Here is a 21,520-nt window from a genome sequence, read left to right on the forward strand (position 1 = left end):
GGGGAGAGTAAGTGCCATCCTCATGTGACATGACTTTTTTTGCCGTTTAATTTGTGACGCTTTTTGTCCATTTTATTGTATAAGCAAAAATGTCAGTGGCGTCAGAGTACTCTGGTCATAGTTTATAACCCAAAATACTTCTCATGTACTGGAAAATGGTTTTATTGTTTTACAAAAATCATACAACTTCAGACAGTATGTAAAAACAACAATTTTCTAACTATACTAGTTTGATTTTTATTTCCTTGTTTTGGAAAATATAAATGACAGCCCCTCCTCTGAACAAAAAAAGAATAAAAAATGGTGATGGATGTACTTGGACCAAACTTGTGTCATTCAAGACAGTGGCTTAGGAAAAATTGCCTGAGAACTTGTCACACACCATGCAAAAAGTACCTTGACCTTTATAACAGTTATATACTTTCTGTTAGAATCTTCAAGTTGCATTTTAATTTGCAGGCAAGTTATTCTCAACAATGTAACTGATTACACCGTAATGACGTTATTAAAAGTAATACTAAATAATTTTTTGATAAAACTTAAAAATTTTATAAATGACTTCCTTAATGATACCTTGCAAGTAACAAGCCCTTTGCAGCTGGGGTCACGTGACCAAAATTTTCCTAAAAAATTACATATTATGGGCTGTAACTTAAGAATGCCAAAAATGGAAAGAGCATATCAAAAATTCCAAAATGGCCAAGTGGGAGGCTCCTGGCATTAAAGAGTAAGTTTATACAACAGTTTGAATTTCCGAAAATTTTAAGGATATCTATGGAAAATGTTGCTGGAGAGCAAGGTCTTAGTCTTACTTTTTAAAAAATTCAAACCACCATAAAATCTCATTCTTTAATGCCAGGGTCCTCAAACTTGGCCATTTGGATATTCTCAAAATGCTTTTTCCATTTCTGGCTTTCCTAAATCGCAGCCCATAATTTTATGAAAAGTAGGTCACTGTCTTAGAGATAGTTGATAGAAAATGAAAAAATGTTTGACAAAAGATTGAATTAATTTTACCCATGCTTTGTCATGGAAGTGCTCCTGTAAATGAATATGACAGATATCTCTCCCCTAAAGAAAGAGAACCTTTAATAAAGAGTGAAATATAAGTATCTGGAGTGCACTGTCAACTTTTAAATAAATGACAGAATGTGTACAGGTTACACATGACGGACAGCCCAGCTGAAAACTATTTACACTGTCTGTAAGTCTTTACTCATATATGCATTTACATTGAATGAGAAAATTATTATACAACTGATGGTTACTAGTTTTACCAGAAATTAAGTGGGTCAGTGTAATGTGCTCGAGTTTTATTGTTCTCTTTTAGACCAATTTTTGACTCCTTTCTGTTGATTTTGCAAAATATTAAATGAGCCTCCTAAACAATGTAGTTGATAATCTGCAGGCAAATATGTCTTAGTATTAAGCTGCTGGTTGCAACTTTCATCACCATCATCATCATCATTGCTTATTTGCCTTAAACATTACAGCAATTTAAACGGGGTAATGAAGCCTCCAGAAAAGGGGCAGCCTCCTCAAAATTCAATATCCTTTTAATTACAAGCCATGGATGTGCAGCTAGGTCAACTCAGTATCACTTCATTAAAAATCTTTAAAAAATTTTACTCTACCTCTGATAATAAACTGAGCCTGCAGTTCCAACAGCAAAGTTTTGGATATGGTATGGCATCTTTATGTGCATATCACTGGCTCCCCCCAAGGGGTGGACCCCTAGATAGACTATAGATCATAAGGTATGATGGGGAATACAGGGGTAGTAAATTATTGATCAAGGTCCTGAAATTTCCCAATCCCAAGCTAAAATTACAGGGGATGCAGAATTTCTACAACAATATTTGGGGATTGAGAGGGAATATCTGCAAAAGAAAATGTAGCTAAAAATTGCTTTACCCTTTTCACAACCCTGTTGGTCTCCCCTGGGGTCAACCCCAGGTAGAAGCCTGTGATATGTGCATAATATTTCAACTTTAAAACTGAAAGTCTAAAAATACACCATGCGTGTCAGAAAACCATCATATAAAATACTTTGATTTGATTCTGACAAGTCAATTGTGTACTGACCAACCACATAAAGTTCAGGACATGCGAGCAAACCTCAAAACCACAAACAAAGTGATCGTAGCTGTTTGCGGTCTAGTTTGGCTTTTCCCTATCTGCATGATAAAATTCTTCAAACATTTATACTCTTACCGGTTTTCTGAGTTTTTCAGTAAGTATCAAACACTGCATGCAAAAATTGTCTTAAGTAAACTTTCTCCTCAAGAAATGTTTGATTTAGATTTTTTGAAAGCCGACCATAAGTAAAACAATCAGAAGTGCAAAACATTAGCTATTCACACACTCAACTGCTACATGCTTCAGTCGGCTGTAACTATATTATGCAATAACTTAATCTTTTTATAATGTGTAGAGTATGCTAATTTATCAAACAGGGTTACAATAATTACATATAACTTGTTTACTTTCAGTAATGTCTGATCACATCTCTGACACAATGTGAGTCTTACTTTTTGATTAAGTTGTATATCAAAAAGAAAAGGTCCAATATTTACAGCTTAGGCAGCATTATGCTGACATGACATCTTTTGTGGTATTTAAGATTAATATTGTTCACAACATTCTAGTCTGCATGAATCAGTCCTGAAAACTATGGACTTAAAGGAGCTTTACATCACAGGATTTTTAGCTATTTTTGCGATGACAAAATTACATCTAAATTGAAGGAAGCCTGAAAATAGAACTTTACTAAGAAAGAAAAAACACCACAGACATAGCAATAAAAGATAAAGGAAACAGGATGGTTTAGGGGGGAGAAGATTAACATGGATTACAAATGGCAAACTTGAAAGATTTAGGCTAAACCTTTCAAGATGTGCAAACCGTGAGTTAGCTCCTTTAATATGCACCACTAAGGCTGTGTTTACACTTGGTGCCCAAGCACTGTTGCCTGCAGTGGGCAACCGGCACAAAATAGTGTTTTGTTTGGACACTGGGTACCCCAAGTACCCAAGTACCATTTAGTGCCTGAGTACAGCGCTTAGACCTTGTGCCTGGACATGGGCACTGCGCCCGAATTCTGGTGCAAATACTTGGAAAAAGGTGTGTTCACACAAGTGCCCAGCAAGAATCATCTTGGGCACTTTGCTCTAGCACCATGTGTGGAAGTAGCTTTCGAAACCATATCAAGTAAATAAAATACATTATTTTTCATGAAGAGGTGTCTTCGAGAATTTCTTTCAATTTGTCCTTCTTGGCAAGTTCAAATATTCCTTTGGCAAACTGAGAAAACAGCCTTTCCATGTAATTGCTCTTGTGAATTGTGATTCCCTCCACAAAACCAATATGTCCACCATAAGATGTCAGCACCATGGAAACCATTGAGTTCTGTGCAAGTGCTTCCAGTGGAATTGCTGTAATGACAAACCAATGAAATATGAATTTATATGACTTCAACAATATGAATAGCATGTAGTAAAACATGAGAATCATATGTATGGACGGTATTAAAAAGTCTGTTATCCTGGAAATTGGACAAACTTCAACAAATCAGGAGTGCCAACCAGTGATTGACAACACAGTGAATCTGCCTGGACCTGGTCCAGTGGTCCTGATCTGTTGCACATTACCCAGCTCCCACCCCCCACCCCCCAGTATTTTCTGTCAGGTCTGCCCCATATGTTAAATATATGCATTTATATGCTTGCATGGAGAGGAAATCTGATGAGTAATTGAAAGAGTTTTGACCAAAAACACAACATACAGCTTGGCTTTAAAGCTCAATACATGGAACCCTGTTAAGGATGCCTGGTTTTTATTAATAGCACCACTTTGTAATCTGTGATATCAATGTTTAAGTATTGATATCATGCCAGTCACGGCATAACTGCCAACACTGTTGTTTGTTTATACCTGTTTCTATGGCATGAAGTCAGTGGCTACCTGAGTATAATTTGCTACTCCACAGGTAGACAGGATGCTAGTCCTTTGCATTTGTTTTTGCTACTATTTGATTTTGCTTGTTTTTAATTTAAAATGTTAATAAAATAAATAAATGCATGAAGCACTAACCGTGTAGAGGGGAGAAAGGATCATCTGCAGCATTCAAACAGAGTACAGGAACTTTTATGGTATGTAGAGGTTTAGTGTGAAGGGTTGCTGCACTGTAGTATTCTTCATAGTTACGATAGCCAAATGTTGGAGATGTAAATCTGTCATCAAATTCACGTATGGTCCGAGACTGAAAAAAATTACTATTTGTTTATTATGATATTAAAATTAAAATTAATAATAAGCAACAGCATCTGTTCATTTAGTCAGTCCCTTTCAAAATTGTAACATTTATAAAGTTGATGCAAAATATTTAGCAAAATAACTGACACGAACAGTATATATGAAAAAAAAATTATTAAATAGCCCAAAGAAATTACAGACACTGATTGGTTTAAAATCATGTTTCTAAAACTCAATAGAAACACAAAACTAGCATGAGCTGTTGAGGTAATGATGGTATGAGCAAAGAGAATTTACATTTTGATAATCAAAGTAAACAAGTTGTTCCCTTTTTTTCATTGTGGAATTTTTCTAAAAGAAATAAAAAAAACATGTCCCCCATGTTTCTGTTGAGCCATAGCAACACAAGTGGAAATTTGGGAGAACTCGAAGAAGCTGTGGAAACACTCACCTGTTGGCTCATGTTCTCATGGCATTTTTCCTTCGCCCAAACTTCCACTCGTGTTTCTATTTAACAATTACGTGTAGATTATGCCTTATGCGCCTACTAGCACCTCGAGAACTGATGATGATGATGATGATGATGAGCTCGAGATTTCTATCACACATAGGAATCGAGAGCAAATAATCTAATTGTTTTAGCATAAATCTCATAGTCATTCAAAACTTCAAACTAACCCTCTTCAAACATACTTTGAAAATGCCAAGAAAGGGCTGTCATTTTGTTAACAAGGGCACACTGCTACACAACTCACTATCTCTCACAGAATAGATAGTGAGTAGTGTAGCCAATCAGAGAGCGGCATTCGTGATAGAACGGTAGTAGATTTATACTAAAATTCGATAAAAACATGTTACATGTTTTCTATTTTTTAAGTAAAAATAAGATAGTGCATGAGATTATCTACCTTCAATGCATGGTGAATGTCAAATGGGAGATTCCCCAAATGGCTTTCAAACACTTCAAGATTCCTTTAAAAGTATAATCAGATCAAAGAAGGTCAGTAAATGAAACAAAATATACTGATGAATTTAATTCTATAATTTATGAATTATCACTTCTCAAGCTAACAATGTCTAACTCCAGTTTCCAAAACACCACACAAAGCCACAAATAAACAAGTTCACTAGTTGTCAAGAAAAGAAATACTAGTGATAATAACAAAACTTTCTCTTGACTAACAGTGGACACCTAACTAATGATGTCATGTTTATGTTATTGTATTGAAAATGGACTTGAATCATCTCCTGCCCAGAAACAGATTTTGGTTTCCAAAACTGTTAAACGAGTATGTCACTGCCATAATAGTGGGAGTCCTCACTCACTCGTCACTGGGTGAAAACATGGCTACTTTGTCAACATGCAAAAAAAGTCATGTGTGATAGTCTGTGGCTAGCAGATTTTGCAATTTTGCAAGCAGATTCTGTCTTTCACTTGCCAAACAACAAGGGAGTCCCGTTTGAAAGGAAAACTTTTTGAGGAAATTCAGATTACAGAAGTACTGTAAGAGATATTTTTTTTCCTTTCTTATTTGGGAAGGGGGGGGGGGAGAGGTATTGAGAATGACATTTGGTTTGTATATCATAGTTTCTCTTAGAGTTTGCCTGAAATGATCTTGCTTACATGTTCATGTAAACTATTGTACACAATGGTGGATCTAGGGGAGGGGCTGGGGGGGGGAGGGCAGGGCCCCCCTTATTTTGGGTAAAAAAAGAAAACATCACAGAAGTAAGAAAAGCTGGCAGGGCTTGCAAGCAAAAAAATCCTGCACCACCCCCTTCCCCCCCCCCCCCCCCCCTTAGCTCAAGGTCTGAATCCACCACTGGTACATGTAAGTTACCTATACAGCATATTCACAAGGTTCCTTGTCAGGTGCTTATTGAAAAGAAAGCTGTTGATTGGCTGTTCAAGCGACACACATGATTCCATGCAGTTCCAAGGGATTGATACGGCCATAACTCCAACAAGATCAGACTTTTCATTACCTCTCATCTCATTCAAGTAGTTCATCAGGATCATGCTGTGCATAATAAACAGTACTCATATTAAAATTCAGCATTTAGCAAAATGATCATATTAAGAGGAAAGTGAAACAAATACAAGGCATGGTAAATGGTAAATTTGAGCCTCAAGACCTTAGATTTTCTACGCCTTCCAAATTAAAGAGAAATTGTATATTCAATAAACACAGCAATACCAGTGGAATTTGACTGAAATCTTGTGAGAGACAAATTTTTTAGAGAACCATTGCAGGGCAGATCTAGGGGGGGTTCGGGTAAACCCCCTACATAAAAAAAAATGAGACATTCTAACATGCCAGCTTGGTCTCAGAATGCTGGAAGACCTCAATTTTAAACATTTCTGGGAGAGGATATCCCCAGACCCCCTTACAGGGGACCACATCCACAGTTAGTATCTCGAACCCCCTTCTCTAAAATCCTGTATCTGCCCCAGCCATTCACCACTGACCTACATTTAGCCTGTGTTAGTACAAGAGCGGGAGTTGTAAGGGATTATGTTTTTCAAGGCTCAAGAAAACACAGTTTCATTGAGTCATATATTTTTTAAAATTAGCATCATCATTAAACTCAAGCCTCAAGTGTACACTAAATTGAAACCCTAAATTCAAGCTATTCTTACTGATAAACAAACTGAGCACTAAAAATGTTACTCCTGACACTTGACTGTAAAAACAAAGTACATTTTCAAAGATACTGACCCTCCCATTGAAATCCCCATACCCAGGATGGGTGACTTAGGATACGCCTCATGAATGTGTGCTAGAACAAACTTGAGATCTTCAGTGTTCGCTGCACAGAAAGTGCGAGGTGTCTGTGTAAAGACAGCTTCATTAATGCTAATGTTCTGGTCAAAATCTCTAATAAAATTCTGACAGGAAACAAACATATCAATCAAAATCTTGAAGATCTCTCCACATAGACTTTTTCTACTGAACCTAACTCTCTCAAAGTTAAATAACATTGTCACCTTTAACTGAGATGCACCAAACCCTCTGTGATTTGCGACAATTGTCCTACAATAAGAGATTGACAAAACTGAACAATTTTTTGGTTGAGGTTATGTTAACAGAGAAGTTAACTACTGCCTTGCCAAGTGGAGGTTGGGTGCCTGAGACTTCCAGGAGTTTCCACTATTGGCAGCCAGTTCCTAGATGGAGACCACTCCCATGGTTGGCAAATCCTGGTAACCCAGCCATGAGCCTCCAAAGTAGGCACCGTCATACTGATAAAACAGTGGAAGGAGAGGGAGGGACAGGGGAGGGGAAACAACCTCTGAGAAGAGCCCCCACGCTTAATACTCTGACACTTTCGGAAAACATTGACTCAACGCAAACCTACTACAACACCCTGTGGCCCAAGAACAGGTGGAATCCTCACGTATGCGCAGATCTAAATGCTGCTGACCGTGAAGACAAGACTTGCGTTCCGCTAAATTGCATTTAACTGCATAAATTGAAAAAGCAACAGATTTAAATGTCTAACAAAGTAGGGTCATTACTTAATTCATGATTAGCAGGTTCTCAGATTCCAGCACTGATTTTGCAATGTTGTCTGGTAAGAGACTTTGAGCTGGACATAGTTTCCTCATTGAATGCCACGCAATCTCAAGGTAGCCAGTGAGATCACATGCTGTCAGGGATAAATTCCCGCTAAATAGCAATGCAACTGATGCAGGTACAGTGTTTCACATGCCTCAGTTGCCAACACTGAAGTGCACTAAACAGAGTTTTTTTTGCTATTTCAGTGAGTCGTGTAACAAGTCATTAAGCATGGTTTACCTACTTGAGAGGGTAGAGAGGTCACTATGTTCCCGTAGTCAATAGTTTTGGAGCCAACAGGTAGTTAATTTTGAGCTGCAGAGGTCAAATTTTGTGCCTACATTTTAACAAACATACCTCACTCCAAGTTGTTCACCAATTAACACTAAGTGTCGGCTATAGCTTGTTTCACTTCCACCTGGAACAAAACTCACTCCTTTACTTTGATAAATATGTTATAGTTAACCATCTCATTCACCCTTAGGATGGGTTTGACATTTCAGTGCCAATTATGGAAGGTATCAAAAAAGGTGAGGCCTAAAACAAAGACTAACCTTTAGGGCATAGAATATCTCCATTCAAACGGATTTAATGAATGGCAGATTATTCTGAAAATCCTGTAGACACTCCAAGGGCCAGCCCTAATATTTTTTTTTGGCTGATACAGTGAAACCTGTATCAGGCGGACCCCATATTAAGCGGACACCAGCTGAAGTCCCAAAATTTTTTTCCCACGTTTACTGTAAAATAAACCTGCAATCAGCAAACACCTCTGTTAAGCGGAGAGCAAAAAGTCTAGTAATTATTGTTTTTGATTTGTTTTAGATTACAGCAGTTTTCAACTGAGCATCATAAAACCAAAACCAAAACCAAACCAATTACTTACCAGTTAGCCTACTCAGCCAATCTTAAACTGTAGTATAACCAAAACCAAAAACAAAGTAATTGTCTGATTACTTTCGACACTCAATTGAAAACTGCTCTGTCAAAGTTGGGACAACTATAAGTTTGAAGGGTCTGCACCCCATGGGAGAGTCTTGGTGTTGCACAACCCTCTCCCCTGTCACAGGGAGTGCATGTCCACTCACAGTAGATGTTTGAATGTACAGAGGGCAAAAACCAAAATATTTAAAATCAACTAGATACCGGTATTACAGGGAATTACTCACCTGTTAGACCAGGAAGTACTAACACTGTGGGTCTAGAAGCTGCATCTTTATAAACAGTGCTAGTGTCATTATCGAACCAGTCCAAGCACACAATTCCACCATCGGGGGTCTCCAAGGTTTCCCTGGTACCACACATAGGGCTCATTAACATTTCAAGTAATATATCAAACACAAAAGACCGTGTTTGACCACATTTCCACCGAGAAGAGAGTTGAAAATATGACACGCAGTGAAGTATTTTTGACGAACTTCGAGGTGTTTGGAAATGTGGTCAAACACTGTCTTGAGTGTTTGATATATCTTGTCAATCAAAACTAAAACTAAGGAGAAAACAGACAAATAAAATCGTAAAAATCTATGCTAATTAATTTCAGATATCCAAACACCGTCACGGTCATGATTTTCTTTGTTTAAACTTGATGAATTGTTAATGAGTTTGAGAACTATGATTAGAAAGTGCTTTGGAAAGTTATAGACTTCATTTTCACTTTTTACCATTTACCCCACAGGTAGTATTTTTCTTTTCACGTAAAATCTGGCTAAACAACAGGGGTTTCATAATTTGATGTTTTCAGCAGGAAGGTAACTGGTTTTACAGAATCCTCTTTCTACCTTCCAGAATCCTCCGATCATCACACTTATTACTTCTTAACCCCACCAATTTTCACCTGAAGACGTATGGTCCTCGAGCTTTTGCTGTTTCCGCTCCTGAACTCTGGAACAGTCTACCTGTTTCTATCTGCTCATGTGACAATCTAAGTTCTTTTAAATCTAAACTCAAACTTATTATTCTTAGCGATTTTTACCTTCTATTACTTTCTTAAATGTACATTTTTAATTATTAAGATTAGTACAGCTCATTCTGGCGAATTGTACAGCACCTAGAGCAGGCATGGATAGGCGCTATATAAATATTTATTTATTATTATTATTATTATTATTATTATTATTATTATTATTATTATTATTACAGGCAAGCAAAACCTTTTGAACTGAATTTCTTTTTAATAAAACCTTTCCACTAGATGATCAAACCAGGCACACAAAATCATCCTCATAGCCAGTCAATTTTCCCAGTCCCCACATACAAGCCAAGGAGCCCATCAGGCTGGAGCTTATCCCAGTTTTTATGGCATGAAGCAACCAGGAGTATTTCTGCTCCCCCCTAAATGGGATGCTAGTCCATTGTAGGGTTATCCCAGGCATCATAGGTCACCAGTACCCGATTATACACCTGGGTGGAGAGAGGCACGGTGAGAGTTAAGTGTCTGGCCTAAGAACACAACACAATGTCCCCGGCCAGGGCTTGAACCCGGACCACTCGATCTGGAGTTAAGTGCACTAAGCATGAGGCCACCACACCTCCAAATTTTCCCTGTGCCCAACCCTAAAGAAACCCCTGAACAAGCAAGACAATACAATGAACGAACTAGCTTTTATGTAGGCTTTGCATTAAAACACACAAAACATACTGTGAACCTGATGCTCACCGACTGGGCAGTATAACAAAAAATATTTTTTTTAGCCCAATCGGAAGCCACCATTCACCAGACTAATTGGAACTGGTGCTGTTAAAAGGAACTCCCCACCCCCTTACAAAAAAGACTCACTCCCAAGCCCAGGCACCTTGCCCTCACTCCAAATTTTAATCCTGATAGTAAGACATTTTGGGGAACTAGTAAGAATGATTTTTGGGCTAGTACATCATAGTTGTTGTTGGGAGGGATGGTGACCTCATGGTTAGTGCGCTCGTCTCCGGATGGAGCGGTCCAGGTTCGAGCCCTGGCTGGGGACATCGTGTTATGTACTTTGGCAAGATACTTTACTTTCACAGTGCCTCTCTCTACCCAGGTTGATAACTGGGTACCGGCGAACTTAATGCTGGGGTAACCCTGCGATGGACTAGCATCCCATCCAGGGGGGAGTAGAAATACTCCTAGTCGCTTCATGCTACAGAAACCGGGATAAGCTCTGACCTGATGGGCCACTTGGCTCGTATACAGACTTCACCTGCCTTACATCATAGTTACAGCTTGGCTTTTTTTTTGCACTCTGGCACGTACAAGGCACGTGCAAACTATCTCACTCCTGACTCTGTAATCATTATGTAATCATGTTATCTCTTTTTCCGCTTGCTCATTTAACTGAGCACAGCCAGAAGATAGTGAAATTTACAGCTCATTCTTGTTGCTTTAATAACGAAAAAAAGACCTGCTCTGTCATTTTAGTAAGGAACAACACTATATTTCGAATTGACCAAGCGTGAAATCTTGCAGGTGCAAGATGACAGCTTATTAAATTATTCACACTTGTTTTTACTGGCGTCTCAAAGTGAGCTTGCTATCAAACTATGAAGTGATAGCATACCAGAGTTTATGTACAAGGACATGGCTTTTATGACACCTTACCTCCGAAAAGGAACAGATGGTCGCGATCGGATGAGAGCTCGAATGACTGTTTGTGCTCTAGCACCAAAACACCAAATTGTTGGCCAATAATGTTCTGTCACAATCGGGCAACTTTGGAGAATGAATTCTCGAAAACGACCATCCTTGCCGATTAACCGAGGCTTTTGAACGACGTGAAACAAGTAGTATGTGATGTAGATTACGAAAAGAACTGTCAGGAGAGGTAACCACTGCCACTGATAAAGAATATCTAGAATCTCTTGGACAGAAGGCATCTTGACAATCTACTTGCAATCCATTTGATGCGGAAAACTGCGAATGAACGGACTTTGACTTTAGTAATACCCAGCGAGTCACGTGCATCACGTTCCGAAACGACCGAGGTAGACGGGAAGGGAGACTGGAACATGGTATGAGTTGAAAAAACAATGGTGGATGTTGAGATTTCCTTGAATATTCTTCGTAGTTTACGGTGATCTATAACGAAAAACGACGATTTAGAATTTTAGAATATTGTCTTTAACGATGACTGACTTATTCAATCATTACGAGCAACAGTTTGGCAATATTAGCGCAGAAATCACCGCAAGGATATGCAAGATTCCCAATCTTCACGGATGTCAGTTTGGCGATCAATTTCAATAGACTTTAATTTGTCATTTTCGGTCGTTTTCCACTGTTGGCATATTCTAACTCCGTTGATATTGAAAAAAAAAGTTTTATTTTATTTGCAGCTGCCAAACAAAGCGCGGTTAGTGATGTGGAAAGATGTTTCGACGAAGCTAGAGAATTGGTAAGGGAAAACTTGCTTTATTGTGTCAAAATTGATGGAAATCCAATTACCATAAGTTCGAATTGATCTTCTTGGAGTGTGTTATTCAGTTCTCTTTAATACCCCTTTTTAATCCTGTATTTTCGATTTTTTTTTTCTGTCGCAGAAGAGCAATTTTTAATTTTAGAATTTCGAAATTCCAGACTCAAAAAATGCCCAAAATTTGCATCTGTCAGAAGACAGCTTTTTATAGTACGACAACTATTTTCTATAATTCTCAAAATGAATATCATAATGATTGTTGTAAACAAGAAGCAAATTTAAGAAAATGGTGTGAAGGTAAAGAAAACAAGTGACAGAATATGTTGGCACTATAAAGTCTACACCGTGTTCACACTTGACAACTAGTGTCACATGAAAACTAGTGTGAACATAGCTTGTGATCATGGTCTGTCATAAGCTTGAGATGCTGTGCTCAGAAGTCAGATTAGTCTCAACACCAGTCTAGTCACAGTATCTTCACAAGCATTTCGTGCTTAAGAGTGATTTTTTTCCCTCACTAGATTGAACAAATGGAGCTAGAAGTGAGAGAAGTTTCGGGAGAAGAGAAATCAAAATTGGGGCACAGGCTCAAAGCTTACAACAATGAAATGCAGAGATTTGAACAGGATTTGGTAAGAGAGGACTTGAACTTGAATATTACAAATTGTCTCATATGGTTACGGATTATAGCCCAGGGGTGAGGTGGTGAGATTATCTCGGGGAGGAAAAGATCGAGAGGTGGAATTAATGCCATGATTTTACCCCAGGGGGGAGACTCCTATTTGAAAAAGCCGGGGATACTCGTCATCTCACCTAGAGGTTTTAATTAAGGTGTTTGGTCTCACTTAGAGTGTTCAGGACGAAACGCAAAGTTCTACTGTTTTAGCTGTCAAAGTATCTTTTAGGGTGCACATGAAGAGACGGCAATTAAAAAACACTCATTTCCGTTTTTAGGCTTGGTTTCTGTCACTCTCTCGAGTCTGGTCTACTAGCGTGGGGTCCTTCCCGAACAGCGCTTCGTGATAGAGCCTATTCTGTTTAGAGAAGTATCTTTTTGGTGAAATGAAGCTCGAACCACACCCAGATTGGTCTCCTTTAGGGGTTTAATTCAAATTTTCTGATGAGCATCCCCGACCTTCTTAATTGGGAGTCCCCATCCCCAGGATTTTACACCCAAACAATATGCATCTGATAATTGTGTTGTTGCAGTTGTTATAATTGTGTTGCCCAAGGCACTTGACAAAACTATTCCTAAAAACTACAATTTTATTCTAAGAAACTTTAAAGCTAAAAAACTAGCAAAATACATAATAAAAAAACTGAAAATATAATAAAGAGTTACTCTTAATAAGTTTAGTAAAAAGGAAGGTCTTGAGTTTTTTCTTTGATAATATAACTGTACTGGATCAACGTATTTCCAAATGATCAGTGTTCCAAATCTTCAGAGTGCATACAGAAAGAGCTCTATCGCCATATGTTTTGGTTTTACAAGTTGGCTGCAGAAGCAGGTCTTGAAATTTTGAGCGAACTTGTTGATTCATTCACAGTTTCGTGAGGGGCCTGCAATTGATTACCTGCAATTTGGAGGTGAACAAAATTAATCTGCCTCTCCAACAAAGTAATGAGAGTACCAATAAATTTCATATTCAAAATCATGTTGTGGTTCAATTTTTACCTAGTTTGTTACTTTTTCACTTTTTTCACAGTACCCTCCTCCCTCAGTCCCCTACCCTACCTTACCCCCCTTAGTCACTAACCCAACCCCACCCCTTTAGTCCCAAACCCAACCCTACCCCCTACCAGAATCCCATAAAATTGAGCCCCGGTAAATTTAACCATAGCATATATAAGAGAGTTTGACGACCCATCTAAGAGTCCCGGAGATTGGAATTTATCTGAAAGAGTTGGCAGGTTTGTGTCTGTGTTTAAATAACTTCAAGTTATTACAAGCTGTACACATGTACATGTTGTTTTCTTAACTTGCAGAAAAAAGCTAGAGTTGCATTTTCTGATCAGGAAGGTAGAAATGAATTGCTTGGTGGTGAAGATTCTCATAGCTCTGAAGATCAGGTAGGTTTTTGCTTGCACTGACGAAAAACTTTATTTCTCTACAGTTGATCCAGGATAATTATTTAGTAATGAGGTTGAATGGAGTACAAATCATAAAGTAGTGAATAGGGTGAATGATTTCAAAATCTGCTGAGCTTACAGCATGATAACTTTCTTAGTCAAATCTATCACAAAATTCTCAATTCTGATTAGTTCCCATTGCACCACTTTTTTGTGAGTTAAGCTAGTAAGGTCCTATTTCTATTTAGTTCATAATAAAAGAATTCTATAAGATCTTACAGGATTCTATATAGTGTTTGAAACAGGGTGTACTGTACACACCCTTTGATCTTACAATGAGTGATAAAAACCTGTTTAGAGACTTTTAAGTTTCTAACTTGCCTTGGTTTATTGTATCATCCATGATATTCTACATAGAGGGCCAGATTGTTGGACAATACTGAAAGAGTGGAACGGTCTGGAAGACAACTAGAGGAAGGTTATAAAATGTGTGTGGAGACAGGTAAGGCTGTTGTAGATGCGAATGTTGGATTTTACCTTGGTGCTGTTCTTCTGTATCTTTTCATGCAATATTTCGAAATTTACATTCATATTTCACACCTCATACCTCACACGTCACACTTTACACCTTACACTTTGCATTTCACATTTCTCAATTCATATTTCAGACACTTACTATTTTGGGCTTTACACTTCACATTTCAAGTTTCACATTTTATAATTAGATGCTGTGTAATACTAAATTTAAACTCATTGCCATACATTAGTGTGATCAAATTTCTGTCTCAAGCCAGAAACTTGTACTTTCAGCTTCTGAAGTGCATGATTTTTATTGTTATTTCAGAACAAATAGGAGTTGACATTATGAATAATTTACACAGAGACAGAGAAGTCATAGAGCGAGCAAGAGAAAGAGTAAGTCCTCTAGGATTAATTTTAACTGGAATCAGAATGTCAGAAAATATTAGTCTGATTCAAAGTTGAGTTAAATTGCTATCAGTATTCATTTTTTCATTGTCCTTGCAGACAAGGGGAACCGACAAGAACCTGTCAAAAAGCTCTAGGATTTTAACAGGAATGATGAGAAGGTACACATATGCATATTACTTCATGCTTATCCTTTGTCTCTCTGAAGTAGGTAAATTCTGCACATGAGCCAAGTGGCCCATCAGGCTGGAGCTTATCCTGGTTTCTGTAGCATGAAGTGACTAGGAATGTTTCTACTCTCCCTGGATGAGATGCTAGTCCATTGCAAGGTTACCTCCAGCATTAAATTTGCTGCTACCCATTTGTACACCTGAGAGGCACTGTGAGAGTTAAGTGTCTTGCCCAAGAACACAACACAATGTATCCTGGCCAGAGCTCAAACTCGGACTGCTCAATCTGGAGTTGAGCCACCATGTCCCACTATCTCTGTGGTACTCTTCTGTTAATTCTGCTGACATTGTTGGGTTTAGACATTTTGAAAGCTTTAGCACACACTTGGGATGTTTCTTTTTCAGATGGGCAAATTTGTTTTTTACTTGAACTGCTCATTATTTACCATATGTAATAATATTTTTATTTGACATATTTTCAGGATAATCCAGAACAGGATAATAATGGCTGTCATTTGCCTTGCGATACTGGGAGTTATTGGACTTATCATATACTATGCTGTCAAATAATGTCAGTCAGTCATATTCACCTGTTATAATCACATCTTTGCCAATTAATTTGATGTATAGTAAATTGACTGAGTGTGGTCACAAACAACAACTGATATTGCAAGAATGAAGAAACCAAGTTGATTCCATTACATTCTACTCTAACTATGTTATTATGACGGGTTGCTCCAGAAATATCCTGGCAGGGCCTTTTCTTGGAGGGTTAAACCAGGGTTGTAGCTAAGATAATAGTCTCCCGGCTAAGATTTTCATTGAGCCAGTCACCGTTTTTCATGAGAGACCTGAAACAAAATTTTTGTCCCCAATCTTTTGCAACATCTTGAATGTGGGGCTACCAAGCTTTGTGTTTACAAGATGGCAGAGGCAGTACACAGAAAGAGAACATGCTAAACAAGCGCTCAAAACAAGATTTTATTTCAATTGCTTTACCCATCGTAGTGGCACAGATACTCAAGGTAGTCAGGAATTCATTCAACACTTTTCATTTAGACGCTTCAATATGGTTCAGATATCCAATGATTGTACGTATGTAACCTAAAAACCATTTGTTGTCCTGTACCGAGTGATCGCCCACCAAAATCTAGCTGGCAATCACCTCTTTCTCAGCCGGCGAATTTCGCTGGCAGCCAGCGCTTAGCTATGACCCTGGTTAAACTCCCATCCTACCCCTGTCAAAATACTTTAGGAAATATCCACACCCCTCCCAGGGAATCTTTGGAGTGTTAAAACTCCCATTGCACCCCTCTCAAGATTCCCATTACCCATCTCTTCCTTGGAGATTCCAATAACCATTTTGGAGCGGGTATGGATATTTCCTTGAAATGTGCAATTCAGTAGATATTTCCTACAGCTCAGTTGCCCTAAACATGTGATAAGCCAAAGATGGGAGATATCTGAGTTATGTTTTACCAAAATTCACATCTTGTGCATAAATTGTTCAATTGAATAGAACTTAATGTTTTGAACAAACTAGCATAATATTAACAGAATTATCATTAATTACTATATTACACAGCTTTGGCGAGATCTCACAAACAGGAAGGCATGAAAATATTGATAGAAAATAATTCCACTTGTCTCCCCACTAGTTGTCAGAAAATTTCTGACAGGTAACATACAAGGGCAAACATCTGTGTATATTTAATATACACAGATGTTTGTCCTGGTATGTCACCTGTTTCCTACAATTCACAAGTTTGAGAGTGACTTCATAGAACAGATAATGTTCATGAACAAAACCTGAGGGTATTTCCCGGCTTTTTGCAATAATATGCATAAGTTCAAGCAATCTTTAATATCTGCACTATTTGGTGTCAAAATTATTTTAAATATCGTGTAACTTTGATCTGAGAATTATGCCAAGTCTACATATCAATTATTCCATGATCGTGTGTTGGATATGAGATGATAGATAGCCAATGAGGTGCATAGCACTGAGTTAGCTGTAATCATCTCATATCCAACAAGCGCAAGTGGAATAATTGTTTTATTAAAAACGCCTCCAAATTACAGAAAACTAGACTAAAATAAAGCTAAAATCGGCAGAAAAATTGCACGTAGGCTTACTATGTTTGCAGAGCATGGTGTAATGGCTCATAACCCATGATGGCTAAGCCAATGAAAACTCTCAAATTACATTATCTAATGATCCGGTTTTTAACAAATATTATTATCCAACTCCAGTCAGTCAGGTTCAAATAATGAAATTTATTTAGTGGAATTATATATTAGATGTATATGTAGGATAAGCAAGTTATTTATGCTTGCTTTGGTCTTGATTCCCTGAAAGTTTTGTTGTTTCACTGGCTAACTTAGGCTTAGTTACCATTACCTTCCTACGCAGAACTCCTTCATGACTTCACGGGAGGTTAGGTTACTAAGTGCTGTTCATTCTTGTCACCAGAGGCTGCCATCCTTTTGGTCAGCATCAAGAATCGCGACTTCTGGGTACTGGGTGGGTCTAACAATCTTGTTCCAGAAGCTCCAACAAGGACCCATCCACACCACGCCGGAGGAATTTGAAAACGCTTTATTTCTACCGTTAGGCCTACCGTCCACATTAGTCCATCAGGAAAACGGAGCTTTTCGAAAACGCTCTTTAAACCGGAAGGATTTGAAAAAATGCCCACTTTGCGTTTCAGTGTGGACGGAAAACATTCTGAAAAAGAAGCTTTTGGAAGACGATCGCGCGGGATAATCACGTGATTTCCCTGCCCAAGTGTTCCTCGAATACAAATCAAAAATTCTTGTGATTGTCGCGTTTTCAAATTCCTCCGGCGTAGTGTGGTCGGAAAACAATTCTTGCGTTTTCAGAGTGAAAACGCCGTTTTGAATTTCTCCGGCGTAGTGTGGACGGGGGAACCAGCATTAGTCACAGCGGTTACCCTCTCTACACACAATCTAAAACCTTTATTCAACTTGATCGCCTGCGCACAATCAAACGGGAAACAGGATTTTCTGGTTTCGGATTTTGATTACCTTCAGAGCCGTTGAGTGTTTTCAGTCACCGAAAACGCGCGGGTTCTGGTGACGCGATTAGGTCAGAGGTTGTGATTCTTGAACATGACGTAGCTATCGCGATTCTTGTTGCTGACTCAAAGGATCGTGGTCTCTGGGGATGAGAGCGTCTGTTGTTCAGAAAATTGAGCGTGCGCACAGTCGTCTTGAGAAGAAACGACTGAAGTTTGGTCTCAAGAGAACAGCGGGAATTGAGCCTTTGATTAACTTACTGATAGACAAAACCTGCATCAGATTTGTAAATTTATTTCACTGTAGAGACTTTGTCAGACCAAAAGTAAAAACCGATTTCAGAGTATCGCTGACCTTGTTATATAGCAGACTAGAGACATAAATATGCTCTGATTAAAGAATTCAGGTATCATATCCTGACTAGTGACACGTACATACCAGTATATAGTGGAACCTCCCGTAAGCGACCACCCAAAATGTCAAGCCTAGGTGGTCGCTCACGAGCACTTAAACCATATTGGGTCAAAATTTGGTCTCATTGGCATATGGTAACTACAGAGAGGTTACCCCATGTTTTAAGTGTTTTATTCTTGGGAAAAGTCAATTTCGAGAAAAATCCGCTGCTTCCCATTGAGCAATTTCCGTCTCTTGTACTACCCAGGACCGTTTGACCTCGCGTATGATAATTCATGATAGTTAGCGGAGAATCAACTATCACGAACCACGGCGTTAATTTTGTGGCTAAATTGAGGTTTACATGTACAGGGGCTGGGAGCGGTGGGGATGAGTCGCTGTTATAAATAATCGCTAGGTTTTTTGTCGCGCGAGGGCGCAACTGACGATCCGATATTACACGTGCACGTGTGTCTGTTACGCAGGCGAAATGTTGACATTTCAGAGCTGGTTTGCCAGTTGTTATTTTATATGTATTTATTCAACGAATTGAAATGAATATGGCACGGCTTGTAACCCCAAGAACGAAAAGAAATAGACTGGGAACGTCTTGTAAAGTCAGGTTTTTATTCTCAAGTGAAACTCAAATATAACTACTTGATTTTTTTTTTTTTGGTTTTCCCACTAAAAGTCAAAATCAATCTCGGTTTGTTTCTTTTTCAGCTCCGTGAATTAAGGGTACCATATACCTTTGGAGGTGTCTCACGTCCAAGCGATGTAGCGCGTCTGGTTTAAACTGTAGATACCTAAAACCTCCATGTCGAATTAAAGCTTAAAGAGCTGACTTTTACACTATACCAAGAATTTTGAAATAAAAAGAATTTTCGCATTTTTTGCGACCTCTAAATGCGAGCGTCCGAATCACCTTTTGAAAGCTAAAAGTCAAAGCGAATTTTAAAAGAGGTAAAAAAACGTTCTCTGGTAAAATTGTATAAAATTGTGAGCTTTCAACAACCAGTCTGCTGTCTTCAACGGACAAAAATGAAATGTTTTTTTCCGCATTTTTAATTTGTCCTTCAGTTTCTGGACCCAAAGCGTTAAAAACTCGTGTTTGCGATTTTCTATGCTCAATTTCAGTGAAAAGTTACAGAACATTTTCGAAATAGGGTTAACAAAATATGGAGTGACTGTACAAAAATTGCTCTCGGAGAAAAAAATATTTGGAAATCAACAATTCGTAGACAGGGTTTTACTGTGTATGTCAAACTAGCTACTGTCCAAATTTGAGGGCAAACGAACAAAATCCCTTTGACTCGTAGCTTTCATAAGGGACCCATATGATGATTGGGACATTCGCATTTAAAGGTCGTGAAAAATTCGACAATTCATTTTATTTCAAAATTCTTGGTATAGGGTGATAGCCAGCTCTGTAAGCTTAATTTGATACAGGGGTTTAGGTATCTACAGTTTAAACCGGACGCGCTACATCCCTTGGACGCGAGACACCTCTAAAGGTGCTGTAATGGTATATGCGGTAACTTTAATATTTGCAGGGTTATTTGTTTTTGAACAGAAATTTTGCATGACAGGAATGACTTCAAAATAACGTCTGATTACTAAGTCCCGTGAAATACGTCTGTTATAGTCTTTCACCCACCCCATATTCGTCTAGAATCAAACCATTTTGTTTTAATTCAATGAAAATCTATACTGAATATTTAGATTCCCGCTCCCCGATTAATTTCAGATCATAAACAAATTTTATTCGTGATTTCAAATCCGAAAATTTATCCCCAACTTTAGCATCCTAAAACCCTGACAAGATTTGTTAAAGTGCGTGGACTCTTCCTCTCTAAGCTAGGAACAAAGCTATAAAACGCCATTTTCTACTTTTTTTTAATCTTCAAAGGTATATTCTATTGGAAGGATAGCATCAAGAAGGGTACCTTCTCCAATACAGATATGGAAAAAATGTTATGTTCACATGAATAGCTTTGCGCGACTTCCAGGGAAAGCGAATTAACGACGTATCGCAAAGTGAACCACTTGAAGATTCGCAACGAATTTTGTGCGCAGGATTCATTCGTGCGAGCTGAATGGCCTGGACAACCGGAGTCTCAAAACGATTCTGCTTGGCCAGGCTTTAAAGTTTTGTCAAAAAGGAATTCATCAGCGAAAGTATGGCCTCTTTTTAACTTATCAGGAAGAAAACCAAATTTAATAAGAATGATCACGAATGATGCCTTACGAGTTGTCACCCTATGTTCTAAAATCAAGTACAGTTGAACCTCCCGTAAGCGACCACCTATTATGTTAAGCCTAGGTGGTCGCTTACGAGAGCTGAGACCATATTGGGTCAAAATTTTGCCTCACTAGCATATGGTAACTGCAGAGACTTACCCCATGTTTTAAATGTTTTATTCCGGCGAAAAGTCAATTTCGAGAAAAAAATCCGATATTTCCCATCGAGAAATTTCCGTCTCTTGTACTATCCAGAAATGCGATAATACTACCACACCTTATCATCCAATTTCCGCTCTATTATCTGTTAAGTGGTCGTTTGCGGAAGGTTACAAACAAAAGAAAATGTCAAACTTTCAGCTCCGAAAGTGGTCGCGGTCGCTTTATACGAGAGGTGGTCGCTTACAAGAGGTTCCAAATATAGTGATTTGACTGGGAAAATTTTGGTATTTTAGAAAACTGGTCGCTGAGGAGA

The 21,520-nt window shown here is 38.4% G+C and overlaps 2 protein-coding genes across 2 annotated transcripts; one reads left to right on the forward strand and one right to left on the reverse strand.

Annotated features, from left to right (window-relative positions):
• Window positions 1-146: 146 nt before the first annotated feature.
• Window positions 147-11,735, reverse strand: LOC145495909 (phospholipase ABHD3-like). The gene is made up of 9 exons (XM_081475510.1): window positions 11,392-11,735; window positions 8,984-9,105; window positions 8,172-8,232; window positions 7,244-7,289; window positions 6,975-7,087; window positions 6,096-6,275; window positions 5,163-5,226; window positions 4,093-4,261; window positions 147-3,434 (listed from the first exon to the last, which is right to left on the reverse strand). The coding sequence occupies exons 1-9, from the start codon at window positions 11,664-11,666 to the stop codon at window positions 3,232-3,234; spliced, it is 1,233 nt and encodes a 410-aa protein (XP_081331636.1). The 5' UTR covers window positions 11,667-11,735; the 3' UTR covers window positions 147-3,231.
• A 79-nt stretch (window positions 11,736-11,814) lies between these two features.
• LOC145495928 (vesicle transport through interaction with t-SNAREs homolog 1A-like) lies at window positions 11,815-20,550 on the forward strand. Its single transcript, XM_081475529.1, has 8 exons — window positions 11,815-12,010; window positions 12,126-12,184; window positions 12,727-12,837; window positions 14,192-14,275; window positions 14,693-14,777; window positions 15,120-15,190; window positions 15,302-15,363; window positions 15,855-20,550. Exons 1-8 carry the CDS (start codon window positions 11,917-11,919, stop codon window positions 15,940-15,942), a joined length of 654 nt encoding a protein of 217 aa, XP_081331655.1. The 5' UTR covers window positions 11,815-11,916; the 3' UTR covers window positions 15,943-20,550.
• The last annotated feature ends 970 nt before the right edge of the window (window positions 20,551-21,520 follow it).

Source organism: Orbicella franksi, chromosome 8, assembly GCF_964199315.1.
Source record: "Orbicella franksi chromosome 8, jaOrbFran1.1, whole genome shotgun sequence".
Taxonomy (NCBI): Eukaryota; Metazoa; Cnidaria; class Anthozoa; order Scleractinia; family Merulinidae; genus Orbicella; species Orbicella franksi.

Coding starts and splice junctions, on each gene's coding strand:
- LOC145495928 (XM_081475529.1), top strand. CDS start 11,917: ATGACTGACTTATTCAATCATTACGAGCAACAGTTTGGCAATATTAGC. Junction 12,011..12,125: donor GATTCCCAATCTTCACGGAT/GTCAGTTTGGCG, acceptor TTTTATTTGCAG/CTGCCAAACAAAGCGCGGTT. Junction 12,185..12,726: donor TCGACGAAGCTAGAGAATTG/GTAAGGGAAAAC, acceptor TTCCCTCACTAG/ATTGAACAAATGGAGCTAGA.
- LOC145495909 (XM_081475510.1), bottom strand. CDS start 11,666: ATGCCTTCTGTCCAAGAGATTCTAGATATTCTTTATCAGTGGCAGTGG. Junction 8,233..8,983: donor AGTACTTCCTGGTCTAACAG/GTGAGTAATTCC, acceptor GTTTTGTTCCAG/GTGGAAGTGAAACAAGCTAT. Junction 7,290..8,171: donor GGTGAACAACTTGGAGTGAG/GTATGTTTGTTA, acceptor CTCTTATTGTAG/GACAATTGTCGCAAATCACA.